We start from the raw sequence: 16,651 nt of genomic DNA, 5'->3' as shown, positions 1-16,651 counted from the left end.
GCAATTCTACAGCAAGAAAGGGGTTCCGCCTAAACATCGCATGCAATGTATGGAACCATGAATGGAGCGAATATGTTCATCAATCTTGATTATTCTCAAATGCCCAGCTTGGCGCCTCCACCGGGGATAACGCCCAACTTTATCGACCCACCGACGATGGCTCCGACTTCTAGAATACTCACAGGCTTGACGCTAGCAATCATGTACTGCTTTTTAACTTTGCGGGTTTATACTCGAGTGTGGGTAACATGCAACTTTGGGATAGAAGACTGTAAGTTCTCTCCTTATACCATACCTGTTAGAGGAACATGCTAATGTGGTAGCTATAAGACCTCTGCCTCATCTCAGCGGTTAGTAGTGTCCAGATCCGTAACCCATCAGAAGAAACTAATTGTATTTCAGATAGGTACCACTTGTTACTGTTCTCTTATACTTAAGGGTTCGTCACAGCTAGTATATCTGTACCCATACGCTTAGAGGCTTACTATAAGTAATAGCTTTTGATAACATGATGGGCCGCCATCAATGGGACATACCGGTGTCTGAATTTCATCAGAGGGTTGTTCTGAAAGTATAAATGTCTCTCCCAAGCACTAGAAGGTACTTGTGGTCTTCATTAACTAATTTTAATGTTACCTAGTATAGCTTTGCACCAAGCTACGTTTATTCGACTGCCGCGGTCTTCATCAAGGCGACACTTCTGATATTTTATCTTCGTATTTTTAACCCGGTGAAGGGTGCTAGGATCCTCATTTGGGCAACGCTAGCTGTAGTGATACTCTTTTATTTGATCATCGTCATAACAATCCAGGTCACCTGCAACGGATACACTCCAACAGCGCAGATGTTCAACACCGATGCCGAAGTCGATTGTTTAGTACCGCAGGAACCTCTTTGGATTACCACGAGTGTATTTAGCGCTGTCACGGATTTATATTTACTTGCGATACCCGTGGCTTTTACTCTTAAACTCCGACTCCCATCGAAACGGAAGATTGGCGTGTGCTGTATTTTCCTTACGGGATTGATGTGGGCTTTCCTATTTCCTGAAGTTACGTGCCTAATTCTAACGCCATCGTAGAGCTTGTATATTTTCTCTTCTTTGCGCGGTGTATCGCGTGAAGGCGATACGATCTCTTGATATCACTTGGTTTGGACACTTGGTATCTGCGTTCGCGTAAGCGCTACGACGACCATCACTGGCATTTTGTTCTTTGCATTTCCATAGGCGAGCTAACACCATTTCTCCAGAGCGGCCGAGCTTAACGTAGGGATTTCCTGTAGCTGTATGCCGATAGTCTTCGTCCCATTCCGCAGGTTGACTCGAACCACCCTGCGGGATTCCTTACTCAAACTCATTTCGACTTATCGAAAGCACAATCATAGGGAATTCCCACATGATCCTAACGATTCTGAGATGATGATACAATTAGAGCAGCTGCCGCAAATACCTGAAAGTTCGTGGACGGGGTTAAGGTCTTGGGTACGCAAGGCGCACCTTTCTCAGTCCGGACGAGTAAACGATGTCTTTACTTACAGGGAAATCGCCTCAGTCGATATAGATTATCATGATCATCTGAGGAAAGAGTCTCGCGACGCCCGACCACTTCAACACATCCCGGCCGAGATACTTCAAAAGCCGCAGAGAGCTTTGACAAGTAGGACATAAATATATAGGTCGTCTTCCACATAAATATATATGTTTTCACACTCCCAGCCCCCCTTCCTCCTTTTTTCCCTCCTATCCTCAATAGATCTGGACAATCTCAGAGTACCCCTTTAAAAAAAAAAAACTAATTAAGGCCGCCGATCATTCATCTACATGATGACAACTGGGTAACGGCTTCAGCACTTCCCGCGCCACCGGGATAAACTGGCTTACGAGATACTGGCTGGATCTAAGACAAAGCTTAGAGTAGACAAGATCATCGCATGGTGCAGTTACACGGCATAGGTATTTTGCCTCCTGCTTTAACGGCTAGGAAAACCAACGCTGTTCCTATTTCATGGCCCCCTATCAACAACCCAACCACCCCTAACTAGACCACATCTATCGAAAAAGGCCCCCTTCCTGAGCCCATCGAGTGTATAATCCGCACTGCGTAATATAAACCAAGCCCTGGGCATAAAACACCAATACCGATGTCCTCTACACCACTGCCTGATCCTCTCAATCCACCTCGCCACCTCGCCACCTCCGCAGCCCTCACGCGCGCTAGATCGACCAACTGCCGGGTCCCCGTTTCTCCCTCTCCCTCTATCTGGCTCTGCGGGAACAAGTCTTTCAACATACATTTGTCCTTGCCGGGTATGGTTTCCGGCATCACTTAGTGCATATTAGCCGCCCACGTAGAACACTTCCCGTCGATGGAGGGCGGAAAAACTTGCTGCTGTATTACCTTCCATAACTATCAGACTTAGGTATGGATACAAAGACTACAATAAGACATCGGATGCAAGTCAACGACATGAGGAGACGGGGACTTAATGATGACTAGACGCATATACGCATAAACGATGCACTTATTCATTTAAGCTAGGTAGGTAGGTATATAATTAAACCACATTATCCTCGTCGGCCAATCGTCAATTTGTATCAATCATTTTCATCACGCACCCTCCAACGACAACGACAACTACACCGTCTGTCCTAAGTAAGGTCCACGGCTTCAATACCAAGCTGACGCAGTAAACGCAGTCTGAAACGGAGCCAATCGAGAATTTTTTTTAGTATCACGTAACCCCTAACTCCAGATAATAACGCCTTCGGTACCTAGTTTTTCCCTTCCTATCCCCTCCCTTATCACATTCACCCCCTTAACCCTCCAACTCATGGACATGCACCCCAGGCACTTCTTCCGTCGCAGGACTCCTCTGCGGCTCCGGACTCATTGGCGAAACGGGCATCTGGCCCGCCGCCGCCTCGCTCTTCTCGGCGTAGTTACCGTGTAGCGCTGGGTTGTACGCTGTATACCGCTTCTGCTGCTGCTGCTGCTGCTGCTGCTGGGAGGAGGAGAAGGAGGCCGCGGTGGGCGAGAACGGGATCGAGGCTGCGGAGGGGGAGTACGGGACAGGCGCCGTGGCGGTAGTAGTAGTAGTGACTGCGCTCTTGGGCTCGTCGGCCGCGAGCTCCGACTGGAAGCTGGGGTACGTCTGGCCGAACGGCGGCGGTGGTGGTGCGAGGGAGCTCGGTGGGTTGTTGGCGCTGGGGAGATCCTGCCGCGCCGTGGATGCGGAGTCGAGGCTGGAGCCGTGAGTCTTCGCTTTGCGGCGCTTGCGTAGGAGGAGCGCTAGATATATGAGACACCCGATTAGTAGGGCCCCGACGCCTGCGCCGACGCCGATGCCGGCTTGTGCTGCTGTGGAGAGGGTTGGGCCTGTGCCGGTGTTTGTGGATGCGTTGGGTATGTTTGTGGGAGGCGTGACGGGGCTGCTGTCGCCTGGTCCTAAGTCTACTGGCGTGGGGGTGCTTGGCGAGTCTGAGGACGATGTGGTGGGTGATCCTGCGGACGATGTTGAGGATGCTAGTGATGATGTCTCGGTCGAGGGCACCGTTATTGTAGTGGTCACCAGAGTTGGATCTACAGATGGCTTCTTGCCACCGTACCAGGATAGAGTTCCGCCCAGACTTGTTGGAAGTAGCGCGACGTTGTCGAGCTTCGGCTTGTCAGAGATGACTTGGGTGTCGCTGGAGCATTTGCAGCGAGCAGGCGGCTTCGAACCTGGCACGTCTCCGGTTTCTTTGCACGCTGCCCATATATCGTCGCCATCTTCAATATCGGGATTGTCATCGCAGCGCTGTAGTCCCGTCCACTGCTGGCTGCCGTACTTCCCCTTGTACGGGCAATTGGGCGCACTGTATTTTTGGTCGGTGCAGCCCGCCAGGTAGGTGATACCATCTAACCATGGAGGGATCTTTGTTAGAACAATAGGTCTTTTTATTTCTTAAAGGATGTAGGAAGTAATCTAAGACTACTACTTACAGTTCTTATGATAGCATGCACTGTCCTCTAGACAGATATCGCCAGCAACGCAGCAGTGCCAGTCCAAGCCGACGTCGACATTGCCGCAAGGGATATAGTCCTTCTTAGCTTCCGTGTTGACGGCATAATAACAGGTGCCATTAGATATATCTAAGGGATCGTCTACCTCCATGGTGCCGTAATTGTGGGTGTTGAAGTTGACGGTACAACGTGGGAAATAAGGGATGAATGTTTGAAAATTGGATTAAAAAAGCGGATTTGAAAGATGTGGTGGAAAATGCAAAATGCAAAAAAATTGCAAGTGCCTTTTTTTTTTTTCTGTAATGTGACACTCGAGGGCTCTTTAGAGTGTTTGACCTATTTAAGAAGAGGATTTAAAAAGAAGAGGAAGGGTTCGAGTAGGGTACTTGCAGAAGACAGCCGGCAAGTTTGTTTGCCAACCACACATGGGCAACGCTAGATCCAATCATGTCCACCCGTTGGGTTGCTGTATGGCGTCGTTCGTGACAGTAAAAATTTTAATGGGTCGGTGAAGGAAAGATATATTAATATTAGTACCGTCTTTCTGTCTGAGTTTCTAAAATGTAGCACGACTTTGCACGACTTCATTTCACTTATCACACCTCATCGGTTTTATTCCATTAAGTCTACAGGCTATATTACCTATTACCTCCTTTGCTAATATTTCTATGTATTTCTTTTTATTTTACATCTTATATTTTCTTTTATCTCTATTCTCCTCATAAACCTAACCTATACACACACACACACGATCTGCTTCCATATCTATCTCCCCATTCTACCACCCGGTCTCTCCCTAAGATATTTCCGACGCCCCATATCCAAGCCCGCTCTAGACTCCCGTATATAATTGCGCCGCGCCCAGCGTGTAACGCCATAGGCTAACATAAAACCAGTCCAGAACTAGAAACCCGTAAAAATGCTCGGTGGCGGGAAGGTCATGCGACCACGTACTACCGGCCTCGGTGTCGAAGCAGGACTTCCCCAGGAATATCGCGCGTGACACCCCATGGGGAGTAATTTTTCTTATTGCAGTATGGAGCACCGATGGACCGGTCCCGTCTAGTCCGGTTTTAGCGACCGAGACGCCGCCGTCCAAGCGGTATATTTAATACGTAAATCTCGGAGGACATCCCGGAGGTCATTTATCCTCGGTACTTTACGGAGGCCCATAGACTATGCTGCGGGTTAATTAGGGCTCTACTGATATTACTGTTAGAATCGGGATGAAGAGTAGAATGGATAAGGATGTTACAAGTCATGATCTTGCAGCTGGCTGGTACCCAAAAGTCAAGTCAAGAAGTAGAAACCCAGGTACCCAGGCAACGAGATATCTACCTGGGTACCTCATCTCAAGTACCTTACCTTAGGTACCGAAGTAAAAGTTATATATCCTAATTGCAAACCAACTTTCAACCGACGCCCCTCGCTTGGGCGACTTGAGGTTAGAGAAAACCCCACTGTGGTGTCTTATGCTGAACCGTTCTTCCCAAAGAACGTGACTTGACAGCAGATGCCTAACGAAGCCGGTTTTTCGTAGGTCTTGGGTTCGAATCCTCTGCCCCTATCCGAGGGGATTCGAATCTGGGACTGAGCTTTTTTATTTTCTTTTTATTTTTTACTTTTTACTTTTCACGGATAAATAAACAGGTAGAGTTAGACGATGCACTTTTATTATTTACACATTATACATAAACAGACTTAATACGTATTAACATGTATGCAATATATTTTCATCCCCCCTTTTCCCTTTACCATGTATTTTAAGCTTTCCCAACCTCAACAGTAAACGCCTCCTTAAGCGTCCTATCTACATCCACCGTAACCACGTCCTTCGCAGCGCGCTTCTTGCCTTTGCTATTCCCAGAATCCCCACCCCCAATGCCCAAGAACGTAACTTTGCTTATCCTCAGCTCGTCCGGCTTGTACCCAAACGTGCCGTTGACAGTTAGCACGCCGTCCGCGTACTCGAACAAGATATCGCTCGTGGTCGGCTGCTCGATACTCGCGCCGTCGTCGAGGTACAAGCGGCCGCTTGCCTTGCCGTCCTTGCCTACAGGGACGATGATCTCGAAGGGCTTGGTGCGTACTTCGGTGGTCGTCATGGCGGACTCGGTGCGCAAGGGAATGATTACGCCGCCGCGCAGGAATAGCGGTAGATCCGACCACTCCTGGTCCGTGACGGTAATAGCCTTGCCCTCGCCCACGATGCGCTCGTGCGTGAAGAAGTCGTAAAAGATGTCGTCGGGGAGGTACACGTCAACGCTGGTGCTATTCTCCTCGGTCACAGGGGCCACAAGCAGGCCCGGGCCGAGGAAGTACTGGAGGTCGAGGGGATATGTGTTCTTGTCGTGCGGGTAGAGGAAGAATAGCGGGTTGACCATGGGTGTGCCGTCGAGGGTCTGAACATGCAGCGCCGTGTACATGTAGTCGAGCAGGCGATAGCGGATATCGATGAACTTGCGCGCAGCCTGCGTTACGGTCTCCCAGCGGTATAGTTCTTGCGAAATGGCTTCGAGGCCGTTGTGTACACGGTAGAATGGTGCGAACGCGCCGAGAGCCGCCCAGCGCGAACAGAGCTGCTCGGTGGTGTTGCCGTCGAATCCGCATGTATCAGCGCCTACCATTGGGATCTGATACACGGAAGCGAAGGCCATCATGCTCCTGATAGCAAGGCGGTAATGGTGCCATGTCGATGCGTTGTCTCCTAGCCAGTGCCCGACTTTAGTACCGGCTCCGGCAAACGTCGAGCGGGTGATGATCATGGGCCTCGCGGTAGGACGTCTCTGGAGCATAGCTTCCTGAGATGCAATAGACATCATGGTGCCATACAAATTATGCGTGTCGTACATGGTCAGGCCATTCTGGTGAACCAGATCTGTATTGACCGTCTTGTTCGAGATACCACCCTCAGCTGCATTCGCGCTATCGGTGTACGCGGCCTTGTTGTGGATCGCGTACTTCGGGAAGAGAAGATCACGGTCTGGTAGTCCAAGTTGCTGACCCTCTGTCTGGAGCGGCGAGAGGAAGAGGCTGTCGAAGTGTGCCGGGGGCGTACTATCGCGGATTTCCAGGGACTTCACTTCGGTCTTCTTACAGTCAGTCCCTTCGGGCTGGAAGTCGCAAGAGAAGCCGGGCAGAGCTCGGGGAGGAGTTCGGACAGGAGGTGGGTCTGGCGGGTATCCCTCAGCAGAAGCGTCAGGGTTATCGCAAGGGAAGAAGCACGGGAAGTTGGAAGGTTCGTTCATATCAATCCAGAGGGCATCGATATCTACTCCGTTCTCAGGAGAGAAGAAAAGAGAAAACTCGTTGTTCCAATACTTGGAGATATTAGGAGAGAACCAGTCAGGAAAGGCCGTAACTCCGGGCCAGACAACGCCCTTCCACGCGGTTCCGTTTTCGCGAAGCATGAAGATGTTGTCATCAACACCTCGTTGGAAAGCAGTTGGGAAGTCCTGGTAAGCCACAGCGGGATCCACCATAACGACATAATGCTGGTCGTGCGCGTGCAGGTAGTCAACTAATTCGCGCGTCTTGTGCAGAGGATATCTTTCCGGGTCCAAGGAGAATACCTAACGTCTGTTAGTTTAACAAGCAATATTCATAGACAGTAATGTAAGCTCACTCTTCGACGGTACATGTAGTCGATATCATTCCACATAGTCTCGAGCGGGATGCCAGCTTGACTGTAATTGTAGACTACCTCGGCCACTTCGAAAATGTCCTGGTATCCGTACCGGCAGTTCTGGAACCCCAATCCCCAGTACGGCTGCATCACGGGCAGGCCCACGATTTCAGCGTACTGCTGCGCAACTTGGACCGGGCTCGGGCCGGAGACGAAGTAGAAGTCTAATACTCCACCGAGGGTGTTGTATTCGAGATACTGTCCGGATTCAGCCGTGTTGTTGATCAAGACATCCATACCGTTGGAGTTCAAGAAGAAGACGCCATGAGTACCCGATTCTCGATGCTCGTAATACACGGGATGATTTCCGTATAGATTCGCGCCTTCGGGGACGCCGAATGAATCCTGCGACCAAAATGTGCGGATGTAGTCAGTAGTGTTCAGCATAAAAGGGTCTGAATGCTCGCCGAGGCCATATAGACTCGGGTTTTCGGGTAACTTCGTCCTTAGACGCAGGTACTGCGACTCGAACACTATGTTGGCAGCCGATGTGTCGAAGAGGACCTCGCCTGAGTCAGAGCGAGATACGGAGAAGGAGAATGGGCTTTCTGTGTAGTCGAACTTCAATGCCGACTGCGCTTCTTCGGAGCCCTTGGCTTCTGGCCGAGGGAAGACGGACTCGGGAATTTGATAGACGTTGTTAGCAGCATCTTGGATCTTGACGTGGAGCCTCGTTTCTATGCGGTATTAGTGAGATCCTCGTGCATTAGTGCTTGTGATAACTTGTCATACCGGTGTCGTATGAGACTTCGAGAGTCAAGTCTTTCAGATCCGTCCCGTACACATTACATGGCTCACCGGCCAGCTTTAAATCCGCCGTCAATCCCGACGCCGTGCTAACAACGTTCGAAGCGGTATAACCCGGACAGGAAGTGAGAGGGTCGTCAGTCGGATAGTCTCGTCGTGCGAGAGCGGCAGCGGAGACCGCCGTCACCACCGTAATAAGCGACAGAAGGCTTGCCATTCTGGTCGGATGTGCCAGGTACTAGGAGGTTGTCTCAGAACGCCTCCATGTGCCGTGGTGTTACCCTGGGACTTATATATACATCCATATTTACAATACCTAGTTAGTCTACTACGTAAGAGTCGTCCCATGTTAATAACGTAGGATCGTGATCAACTAAGCTCCGCCCCCCGCATATACCCCAACATTCCCACTGCTACTCCGCTCAACCATGTCCCATGTCATCATGGCTCTTAGCAAGAGTAGTTGTAATCTAGCGGTATAAGACTTAAGGCTTGTATGTAAGGTCATAATTGACGAGGAACATCAAATACGATAGCAGTGGAGGACTTTAATACCGGCTTCGGCGCTCCTTCGGTCCACGTGATGCTCTCTTAACATTTACTTGTACGTGCTTCGGAGTGCCTAGCTAAAGAGAGCGGAGTGAAATCAAGTCGGAGGCTCTTATTTTCTTTGATGGCGGCGCTTTCGCGGAGCTTCCCCGGACCTTTTGGTCAGCCTGCTTTTGGTAAGGAACAAGGAGACTGGTCAACGCGACTAAGCGCGGTCAAGCGCTTTTCTCCGCAGCTTCTCATCTCCGCACCGAGCTACTAGGTAGGTAAGAGCTCCCCCGCAGGGGCTCCATACCAGTTTGCTCTAACTACCAATGAAAGTGCGAGATAGAACCTGGTCCGTTCTATATAAGCTCCCCTTTTATAAGCTTGTTTGTTCTGTCTGGGATGACCATGTGGGGAACAACACCGAGTTGGGCTTGTCTCCGCAAGACTATGGACAGCAAAAGGATCTAGGTAAACATGTAATTTCGCCGAGTAAACCGAGGCTATACGAAGCAGATGCCCAAATGTAAGTATGAGGCGTGACCGCATAGCAAAGAACGGTGTCCTAGCAGTATATACATATCTGTTCGATGACAGAAAGGTGGAATGTTAAAAAGTCAGTCGCCAAGAGGACTAGTTGTCTTGGTGATAATGTCTGCGCATCACTTTATACTAATGAAGACATCATATTTACCTACCCTTACCTAGGTACCCTTACAGCGATGTTAACATGGAAAAACTACCCAGTCATCACCACTCGTCACCGCCATAACAACATAGCAACCATTCTAAAAAAGATTTCTAAAAACGAATTATGACGCTAAAGCTACTCTACAAGAACGGCCAAAGACGAATTTGCATCGTGTTAAATATAAACACCCGACTCCCAAGTCAATCCGGAGCCGCAGTATGACCACCAGATGCGTGCTAAACTGTGCAACGCTCAAAATGATCCAGATAAAAAAAAATATACCGAACCAAATTATGCAGGCCTCCCTCCCCTTCCTAATGTCTATCTCAAACAACCGACCCGATGGACATTCGCAAGAGCATGCTCGAAAGTGGTATATAGTCGTACAGTCGTCCCTGTAGTCTGCGCTGAACAAAATAGAAACGTCAGGTGATCGTGCCACATCTAATTGGGATACACCCGGTAAAATGAGCAAAGGAAATTCGTAAGCCTGCCCCGTTAGACCTCGCGAGGCACGTAATTTTCATCCGATCCCTACGCCCTCAAAAAAAAGTTCCCCCCGAATGCTTCGCTTTGGGTAGCATTCTGTATAATATATAGCTCAGCGTTATTCGTCCACGTCCATTTTGTCCACCATCGTACTCGCTGCTATTATGGTGCGGTCTTCTTGGTCCCTGTCCTGTTCCTGTTCCTGTTCCTGGTCACGATCTCGATCTCGATCTCTGTCTCTGTCTCTGTCTCTGTCTCTGTCTCTGTCTCGTTTGTTTCCGTCGGACTGATATTCGAGGTTGTTGCCGGCGGATTCCCGTTCGGGGTTACTATTGGATCCGCTACACAGCCGATATTCGCCGTCATCCCGACGTTCAATAATACCTTCTTCCAAGGCCCATTTTGCTAAAAGGCGATCAACACCGAGTCGTCCCGCTTCGCCCTTCTCCATATGCCTACCGACGTGCTCAGTCCATTCATCCCAAGAAGTAGGCCCCTCAAAAACACTCGCACAGTCCGATTTGGGGCAAGAGGATCTCTGTGGAGGTTGTCTCCGAGTCACGAGACATGTTTGCTGCATATCTTTTACATGCGTTTCCCAATCTAGTTGTAATTTACTATCGCCCTTCGCGAGGGCCTTTTTGATTGCGAAAGGGGCGTGCATGCGACGAAGATGTTGTGTAAAGAGATCCTTGCGGTTGAACTCATTCCCCTTGCCTTCAACCGTGCTCTGTGGGCAAGATGAGCATCGATAATATTGGAGACACAAGTGTTGCGAAGCAATATGTCTTTTCCATTCATTCTTAGACCCAAAAGTGCTAGTGCAACCAGCGAAGGCAAAGGCACAAGGGAATGGTCGAGTATGAGCCGCAGCAATGTGCTTACGTAGCGATGAATAATCTTTAAAGGGGGCATGACTACAGTGATTACAGCGTGTCTCCTGCTTTGGCGCTTGCTTTTGAAGCGATCGCCGCTGCTGTTTAGGTCGTGCGGATGGCGGTGTGAATTCGGGATTGTACAGAGTCTCGTCTGCGCCAGATTCATTTGCCTCGTGGGGCGAAACTTCATCACGACGAGTAGTGGTCGTATTTTCTGTAGGCGTGGCTTGTACGTGAGCTGCGGATATGTTATCGCTACTCAAGGGCCGAACATGGCTCAAAGCCTTCAACTGTTCAGCAGCTTCCTGCATCTCAGCTGAATCTTCGACATCATTTTTGGCTATGGCGGTGCCCGGCCTCGAGCTAGTATACGCTATACTGGGGGTACCAGCTGGTTGAGGTAGGGTCATGGGATCAAGCCTGCCCATGCTCTCCAGACGAATGGGCGTCTCCGGTCGTAGCTGAGAATGGCTAGGAAGTTCATGCCGGCGGACGACCGGCGTACTCGCAGCCACTTCTCGAGCTTCGAGAAGCATCCGGCCGTCTTCTACGTCCTTCGCCGATGCCTTGTTGACGGAAACGGAACCGACTAATCGATTGTAAAGATGTGTCATATTATGGGAATTCACATATCCTAAGAAGCAGCAGACTTTATCGTGCTGGACAACGTTCCAGACTGGAACCGGCATTGAAATGAGCAGCATCGTAGGCGGCCCTAGAAACATGCCCTCAACAGCAATTTTCGAGGCAATAGCAGGGGCGTTGTGAAGCCAGTGGTTGAACGAAGACATGTCCGGGCTGGCTTCGCCGACAAAAGTTGTACAAACCAATACTCTCGGCTCATCGAACGTTAAGTCTGCAACCGCGTTTGGGTGGATAATTGGATCTTCCCGGGACGTCCTCAACAGTTGGGCATCTCCGTCAATTCCAGCTTGCGGGGGTCGTAATTGCATTTCAGCGTGAGATGGGAGGGGAGATATAGAGATAACTTGACCTTTGATAGAACTTAGAGCGTATAGAACCGGTAACTTTTCAGTAAGCGCTATGCTTTTGCCAGCCCCGTTAGTTAACCCAGACGCCTGTATTAGTTCTTGCTGTCTCTGAATAGCCACTTCGTGATATAGATGCTCGGAAGTAAAAGGTCGCCCGCCGCTGAATTTAGCCAATGCTTCTATAACATAGGATGTGAACGACCGTAAACCGTGGTCTCGGGAATAATGCTCGGGTGAGTTAGCCGCAATGATCTGTTTAACACTGCTACCCTCTGAAATCGGCTCTTCTTTAGCGGCACAAGTATCAAGAAGCAGAAGCATATCAGATTGAATATCTTCGAAGAGACAACGAACTCCGCTCCATCTTAATTTCGAATCTCCCTCCGGATTACTGATCGCATGTTAGAGTGCCTTCCATGCTAACGTGTAGTGACCTACCTTGCCCAGTAGAGTTGATTATCCGTATCAACATAACCATGTCCAGCGTAGTATATTATTAATAGGTGATCGGGTGCCGCCTTTTCAAGGAATGATGCCATACGAACGCCGAGTTTAACGCTAGGATTCAAACCCGTAGGTATGTTGAAACGCTCGGTGCGGTAATTATACCGATCGCAGAGGACTTGATCGAGGGCGGCAAGGTCATGTTCGACGGCATTGTCTTCTTCCCAGCGTAGAATAAGGACAGAGGTCTTTGTATATGGTGATTTTTGGGTTTGTCGATATATAAGCATGGCGGCATCTTGCAGATGCCTCGCGAATGACTCGAACTCATGTCTTTCTGGGGGCGGTGGGGGCGCTTCTTGGACCTGGTAAAGCTGTGCGGGCGGCGCCTATTGATGTGAGTCCACGAGTCGATGGGTACATCAATTGAAATATACCTACAGGCTCGTGGGGGAATGGAGGCGGATGCGGAGGACTGGCTTGAGCCTCGATCTTAGGAGCCAGCCTTCTCTTCTTTGCCGCCGGCTGATCCATCGAATGTCAATTGAAGGCGTAACACGACGACGGAGGCTCTCGGCAGCAATTGTAAATATGGAAAAAAGTGCAACACCTCAAATATTGGAAATCATCTGCACTATGATAAAACGCCGATGGTGCTAAAGAAAGACCATGAAGGGCGAGATGGGGAGAAATTGGGAATGATCAGGCTACGGGCGAGGCTGATTCGGGGGATGTGGTGCGTTGCTTGGCCTCGATGTTTAGTCCATGTTTAGTCCATGTTTCTGGAGTCCCCTGCTATGCCAAGTCTTCGTTAGATACATATTTTTGTTGAACCAAACCCCCGCAGTTGTTATGTATCTATGCGACATGCAGAGTGAAGTTTAATGGAAGCCTCGCTATCATGTAAGCACGTATACTAAGATATTATTCATCTTTGAAGATCCGGAGATGCAGGGGACTAGCTCCAACGAAAGCTTCAGGGCTGCCTCCGGTTTGAACTTTTTAGGTAAGAGCGACCCGGATAGATAAACAATTCGGCTCCAAGGCCTTCTATTGGCTGGTACAATTGTTGTTGAGATGTACTCTTCAACGGTTACGCATTGCTCTACAATGATTCAAGGTATTCCGTAAAGAAGTGAAAATAATAGAGTCGGGCAATTAGTGGTAGTTATGTCAAGAATTCTTGGAATTAACTAAGTATAAGAATTGAACTTACCTTTTTCACGTTGCATACCTGTAGGTAGGTAACTATGTCTTATAGCTTGAGATTTTACTTGGCTCCAATACAAATGCACATAGCTAGTCGCAACTAGTCGCAAATATGAACCATGTGATTTAATCAATGTCTTGTATTCATTTTGGGGTATATAACCTCGAGCTCTTCATCAGCCCGTGGGTTTAAAACTTATAGGGAATAAACCTATGTCCTGATAGTTCCTATCAAACACGCCCCTCTCAACATTTCACGAAAACATGCTTTCCATTACGATGTCCTGGAACATCCTTGGAACATCCTACGCTCCTGTCCACTTTCCCCCTCACCATGCAACCGGTGTGCCGTTACAACTCTTCTTCAACTCTAAATCTTGGCCGAGGTTGAATGTTCAATGCCGATCTTTTCTTCGGAGCTGACAAGGTTGCGTTCGACGCGGAGAATAGAACGATCGTTGTGGGTCTTCCAAGCCGGGATACCAATATATTTGACAGAGCCGGGGCCGTCGTCCTCGAAGGTAGCGGCGACCTCCTCAAGAGTCTTGTTGGAGGTCTCGGGGAACAGGAAGAACGTGTGGAAGAACATGGCGAAACAGAATACGGCGAACAGAACATACGTCTTCCAGGTGATGCTAGCGAATGCGGGGGGAACGAAGTACGCGAGCGCAAAGTTGAAGGCCCAGTTAGCAGACGTAGCGAGAGCAACAGCCTTGCCACGCACGCGAAGCGGGTAAAGCTCAGCTGGGTAGGTCCAAGAGCAAGGACCCCATGTTGGCGCGTAGGATGCGACGAATAGGTAGGTACTAGCGATCACAGCCTTGGCGGGTCTTCCACTAATGACCATGGAGATAGCAGCGGTATCGAACTGGCCAGGGGCAGGCGCATGCGAATACACGGCAAACAAACCAGCATTGATGCAGAGCCAGAGGCACATGAAGAACGCACCGATAAGCATGGTCGGACGACGACCCCACCTGTCAAGCCAGATAAGAGCCGGAACGGTCATGACGACGTTGATAATGAACTGAATACCGCTAGGTAGTAGTACATCATCACCCGAGCCCGTCATCGTGAAGATGTAGGAAATGTAGTACATCATGACGTTCATGCCGGTAAGCTGCGACCAGATCTGAGTGAAGATACCAATGTGAGTTCGGTTGATCATCTTGGGACGGAACAACTCTAGGTAAGACACGTCTGCGTTTTGACGCTCGAAGTCGACCGCTTCCTTAATTTCTGCCATCTCCTTGGCGACCAGTTGAGAGTCAGGGTTTCCTTGGCCGTGGACCAGAACGAGCACTTCTTTGGCCTCCTCCCAACGATCGTGCTTTGCTAACCAACGAGGCGATTCGGGGAGAACTGTTAAGCCGAAGAAGAGTAGAAGGGCCGGAATCATTTGCAGACCCCATGGGAGACGGAAAGCGGCGGCTCCATTGATGAAGCTGCAACCGTAGCATACGAAGAACATGATCGCAATACCCCAGGTGATGGCCCATTGTTGCATTCCGATGAATCGACCTCGTTTAGACGGCGGCGACAACTCGGAGATGTAAACCGGAACCTGAGCCGAACAGATACCCACGCTGATACCGTTGATGATACGACCGACGATTAGCATCGGGATGTTTTGGGAAGCGCAAATAATGATAGAACCGATTATCCTGCAAGATTCACTATTAGAAGAAATCCGTTTGCGAGTGGATCACATCACGGAGAACGTACCAAATAAGAGCACCGATCTGAATAGACGTCTTCCGACCGAATATATCCGTAAGAACACCGGAGATGAGAGCGCCAAGCCAGGAACCTCCGGGCATGGCGGCGGTGATGCCACCTTGTACGATAGCATCTGGACCCTGGCATTCATTCGTTCCAGGTTTGTTGCCCTGCGATTGTTAGCTTAACAGTATAGCAGGCGGGATTCCTAGCTCGAGTAGACTAACTTGCTGGTTAAACTGGCACTTGTAAGGGGCAGTTGAGATAATAGCACTCATAGACGAGATATCGAAACCGAATAGCGCGCCACCTAGCCAGGTTATTAGTATCCCACAATGGAAAAGCCTCAAGTAACGAGAGGAAGCGGCGGCATATAGGTGAAGAGCTTACCTATGACGGACGTGGCCGCGATAAGATAAATATTGCCAAACTTCTTCATGGTTGTCTAAGACCCCGCGTGGTCTATTAGCGGCACATATGACTTGCTAGGTTGTTTATGTGCGGAAGTGTGCAAGGAAGAGCAATGTCAAAAAGTTAGGACTGAAAGATGAGAGAGGGACGATCGATTATTATATGCAGAAGGAGCGCCCACGGTTGTTGCTGGGGTGGCCAGGATTACATAGAGTGGTGTAAGTTTTTTAAGGTTGGTACATGCATACAAACAGATACCTAAGGTTTACAAACAGGTGGTAGCCAGGTAGCTACGACCCTAGGACCCCAGTTGCTTTGATCTGGCAACAAAGGTACGTTTGGTCACTGGACCTACTCTATTGCCCTGTCTGTCTGCTTGTGTGGCGCCCCCGGCCGGGGGACGTTACAACATAGCATGCGGATCCCCAGATTCATTGAACCCACGGATTTGCATAGGCCCACTCAAGCTTTGCTCTCTCGCATTTCGGTAAATTAACGTTTTGAGGTAATTGGCCCAGTCCCATCAAGCCTGTCCAAGCTAAGCTACGAGATCGTCACGGGATGTATGAATCAAGGCATACTAGAAAAAAAGCATGGAGCAAACAAGCAATTCTATCCTTGTTCGGATCTCGTTAGATTTTTCCCACAACTACAACAATGCTCGAGCTCGTAATGTGTGTTCCCAACTGGGAGGCCAAAAATGGGGGAGGTGACAGTGGTCTTCCCAGGGCAGTGGGACTTGCCCACAAAATTCTGGAGGTCACACGCGTGCTAGCCCTCCCCGTCGTGCCATATGCGGGTAACAAACTAATCCACGGGTAGAGGGACTTTCCCGTGGCGGCGCTTAT

At 49.5% G+C, this 16,651-nt stretch overlaps 5 protein-coding genes across 5 annotated transcripts; 1 reads left to right on the top strand and 4 right to left on the bottom strand.

Annotated features, from left to right (window-relative positions):
• Positions 1–57: 57 nt before the first annotated feature.
• F4817DRAFT_314072 (uncharacterized protein) lies at positions 58–1,669 on the top strand (the record flags this gene model as incomplete). The annotated part of the gene is made up of 7 exons (XM_049300347.1): positions 58–271; positions 324–350; positions 407–439; positions 498–571; positions 641–1,029; positions 1,082–1,177; positions 1,252–1,669. The coding sequence occupies 7 exons, from the start codon at positions 58–60 to the stop codon at positions 1,667–1,669; spliced, it is 1,251 nt and encodes a 416-aa protein (XP_049160868.1).
• Positions 1,670–2,599: 930 nt separating this feature from the next.
• Positions 2,600–4,534, bottom strand: F4817DRAFT_331917 (uncharacterized protein). Its single transcript, XM_049302580.1, has 2 exons — positions 3,998–4,534; positions 2,600–3,885 (listed from the first exon to the last, which is right to left on the bottom strand). The coding sequence occupies exons 1-2, from the start codon at positions 3,998–4,000 to the stop codon at positions 2,818–2,820; spliced, it is 1,071 nt and encodes a 356-aa protein (XP_049160867.1). The 5' UTR covers positions 4,001–4,534; the 3' UTR covers positions 2,600–2,817.
• Positions 4,535–5,660: 1,126 nt separating this feature from the next.
• Positions 5,661–9,162, bottom strand: F4817DRAFT_331915 (glycoside hydrolase family 31 protein). The gene is made up of 3 exons (XM_049302579.1): positions 8,422–9,162; positions 7,630–8,366; positions 5,661–7,576 (listed from the first exon to the last, which is right to left on the bottom strand). Exons 1-3 carry the CDS (start codon positions 8,651–8,653, stop codon positions 5,768–5,770), a joined length of 2,778 nt encoding a protein of 925 aa, XP_049160866.1. The 5' UTR covers positions 8,654–9,162; the 3' UTR covers positions 5,661–5,767.
• An 866-nt stretch (positions 9,163–10,028) lies between these two features.
• F4817DRAFT_42629 (uncharacterized protein) lies at positions 10,029–13,211 on the bottom strand. Its single transcript, XM_049307454.1, has 3 exons — positions 12,906–13,211; positions 12,459–12,853; positions 10,029–12,411 (listed from the first exon to the last, which is right to left on the bottom strand). Exons 1-3 carry the CDS (start codon positions 12,996–12,998, stop codon positions 10,269–10,271), a joined length of 2,631 nt encoding a protein of 876 aa, XP_049160865.1. The 5' UTR covers positions 12,999–13,211; the 3' UTR covers positions 10,029–10,268.
• Positions 13,212–13,785: 574 nt separating this feature from the next.
• On the bottom strand, positions 13,786–16,145 carry F4817DRAFT_42607 (general substrate transporter). The gene is made up of 4 exons (XM_049307453.1): positions 15,783–16,145; positions 15,620–15,702; positions 15,399–15,562; positions 13,786–15,337 (listed from the first exon to the last, which is right to left on the bottom strand). The coding sequence occupies exons 1-4, from the start codon at positions 15,829–15,831 to the stop codon at positions 14,044–14,046; spliced, it is 1,590 nt and encodes a 529-aa protein (XP_049160864.1). The 5' UTR covers positions 15,832–16,145; the 3' UTR covers positions 13,786–14,043.
• Between the last annotated feature and the right edge of the window lie 506 nt (positions 16,146–16,651).

The sequence above is a fragment of the Daldinia loculata genome (genome assembly GCF_022478755.1).
Source record: "Daldinia loculata strain CBS 113971 unplaced genomic scaffold F4817scaffold_13, whole genome shotgun sequence".
NCBI lineage: Eukaryota > Fungi > Ascomycota > Sordariomycetes > Xylariales > Hypoxylaceae > Daldinia > Daldinia loculata.
This window is presented reverse-complemented; position numbering and strand designations above follow the sequence as displayed.

Bases quoted from the DNA above. Each gene is read 5' to 3' on its own strand.
- F4817DRAFT_331915 (XM_049302579.1), bottom strand. From the start codon at position 8,653: ATGGCAAGCCTTCTGTCGCTTATTACGGTGGTGACGGCGGTCTCCGCT. The intron at 8,367-8,421 runs GTATGACAAGTT...AATACCGCATAG, and splicing joins CGAAGTCTCATACGACACCG to AAACGAGGCTCCACGTCAAG. The intron at 7,577-7,629 runs GTGAGCTTACAT...AACAGACGTTAG, and splicing joins ACTACATGTACCGTCGAAGA to GTATTCTCCTTGGACCCGGA.
- F4817DRAFT_42629 (XM_049307454.1), bottom strand. From the start codon at position 12,998: ATGGATCAGCCGGCGGCAAAGAAGAGAAGGCTGGCTCCTAAGATCGAG. The intron at 12,854-12,905 runs GTAGGTATATTT...TCACATCAATAG, and splicing joins CTCCATTCCCCCACGAGCCT to GCGCCGCCCGCACAGCTTTA. The intron at 12,412-12,458 runs GTAGGTCACTAC...ACATGCGATCAG, and splicing joins AATCAACTCTACTGGGCAAG to TAATCCGGAGGGAGATTCGA.
- F4817DRAFT_42607 (XM_049307453.1), bottom strand. From the start codon at position 15,831: ATGAAGAAGTTTGGCAATATTTATCTTATCGCGGCCACGTCCGTCATA. The intron at 15,703-15,782 runs GTAAGCTCTTCA...TAACCTGGCTAG, and splicing joins CGCGGCCACGTCCGTCATAG to GTGGCGCGCTATTCGGTTTC. The intron at 15,338-15,398 runs GTACGTTCTCCG...TGAATCTTGCAG, and splicing joins CAGATCGGTGCTCTTATTTG to GATAATCGGTTCTATCATTA.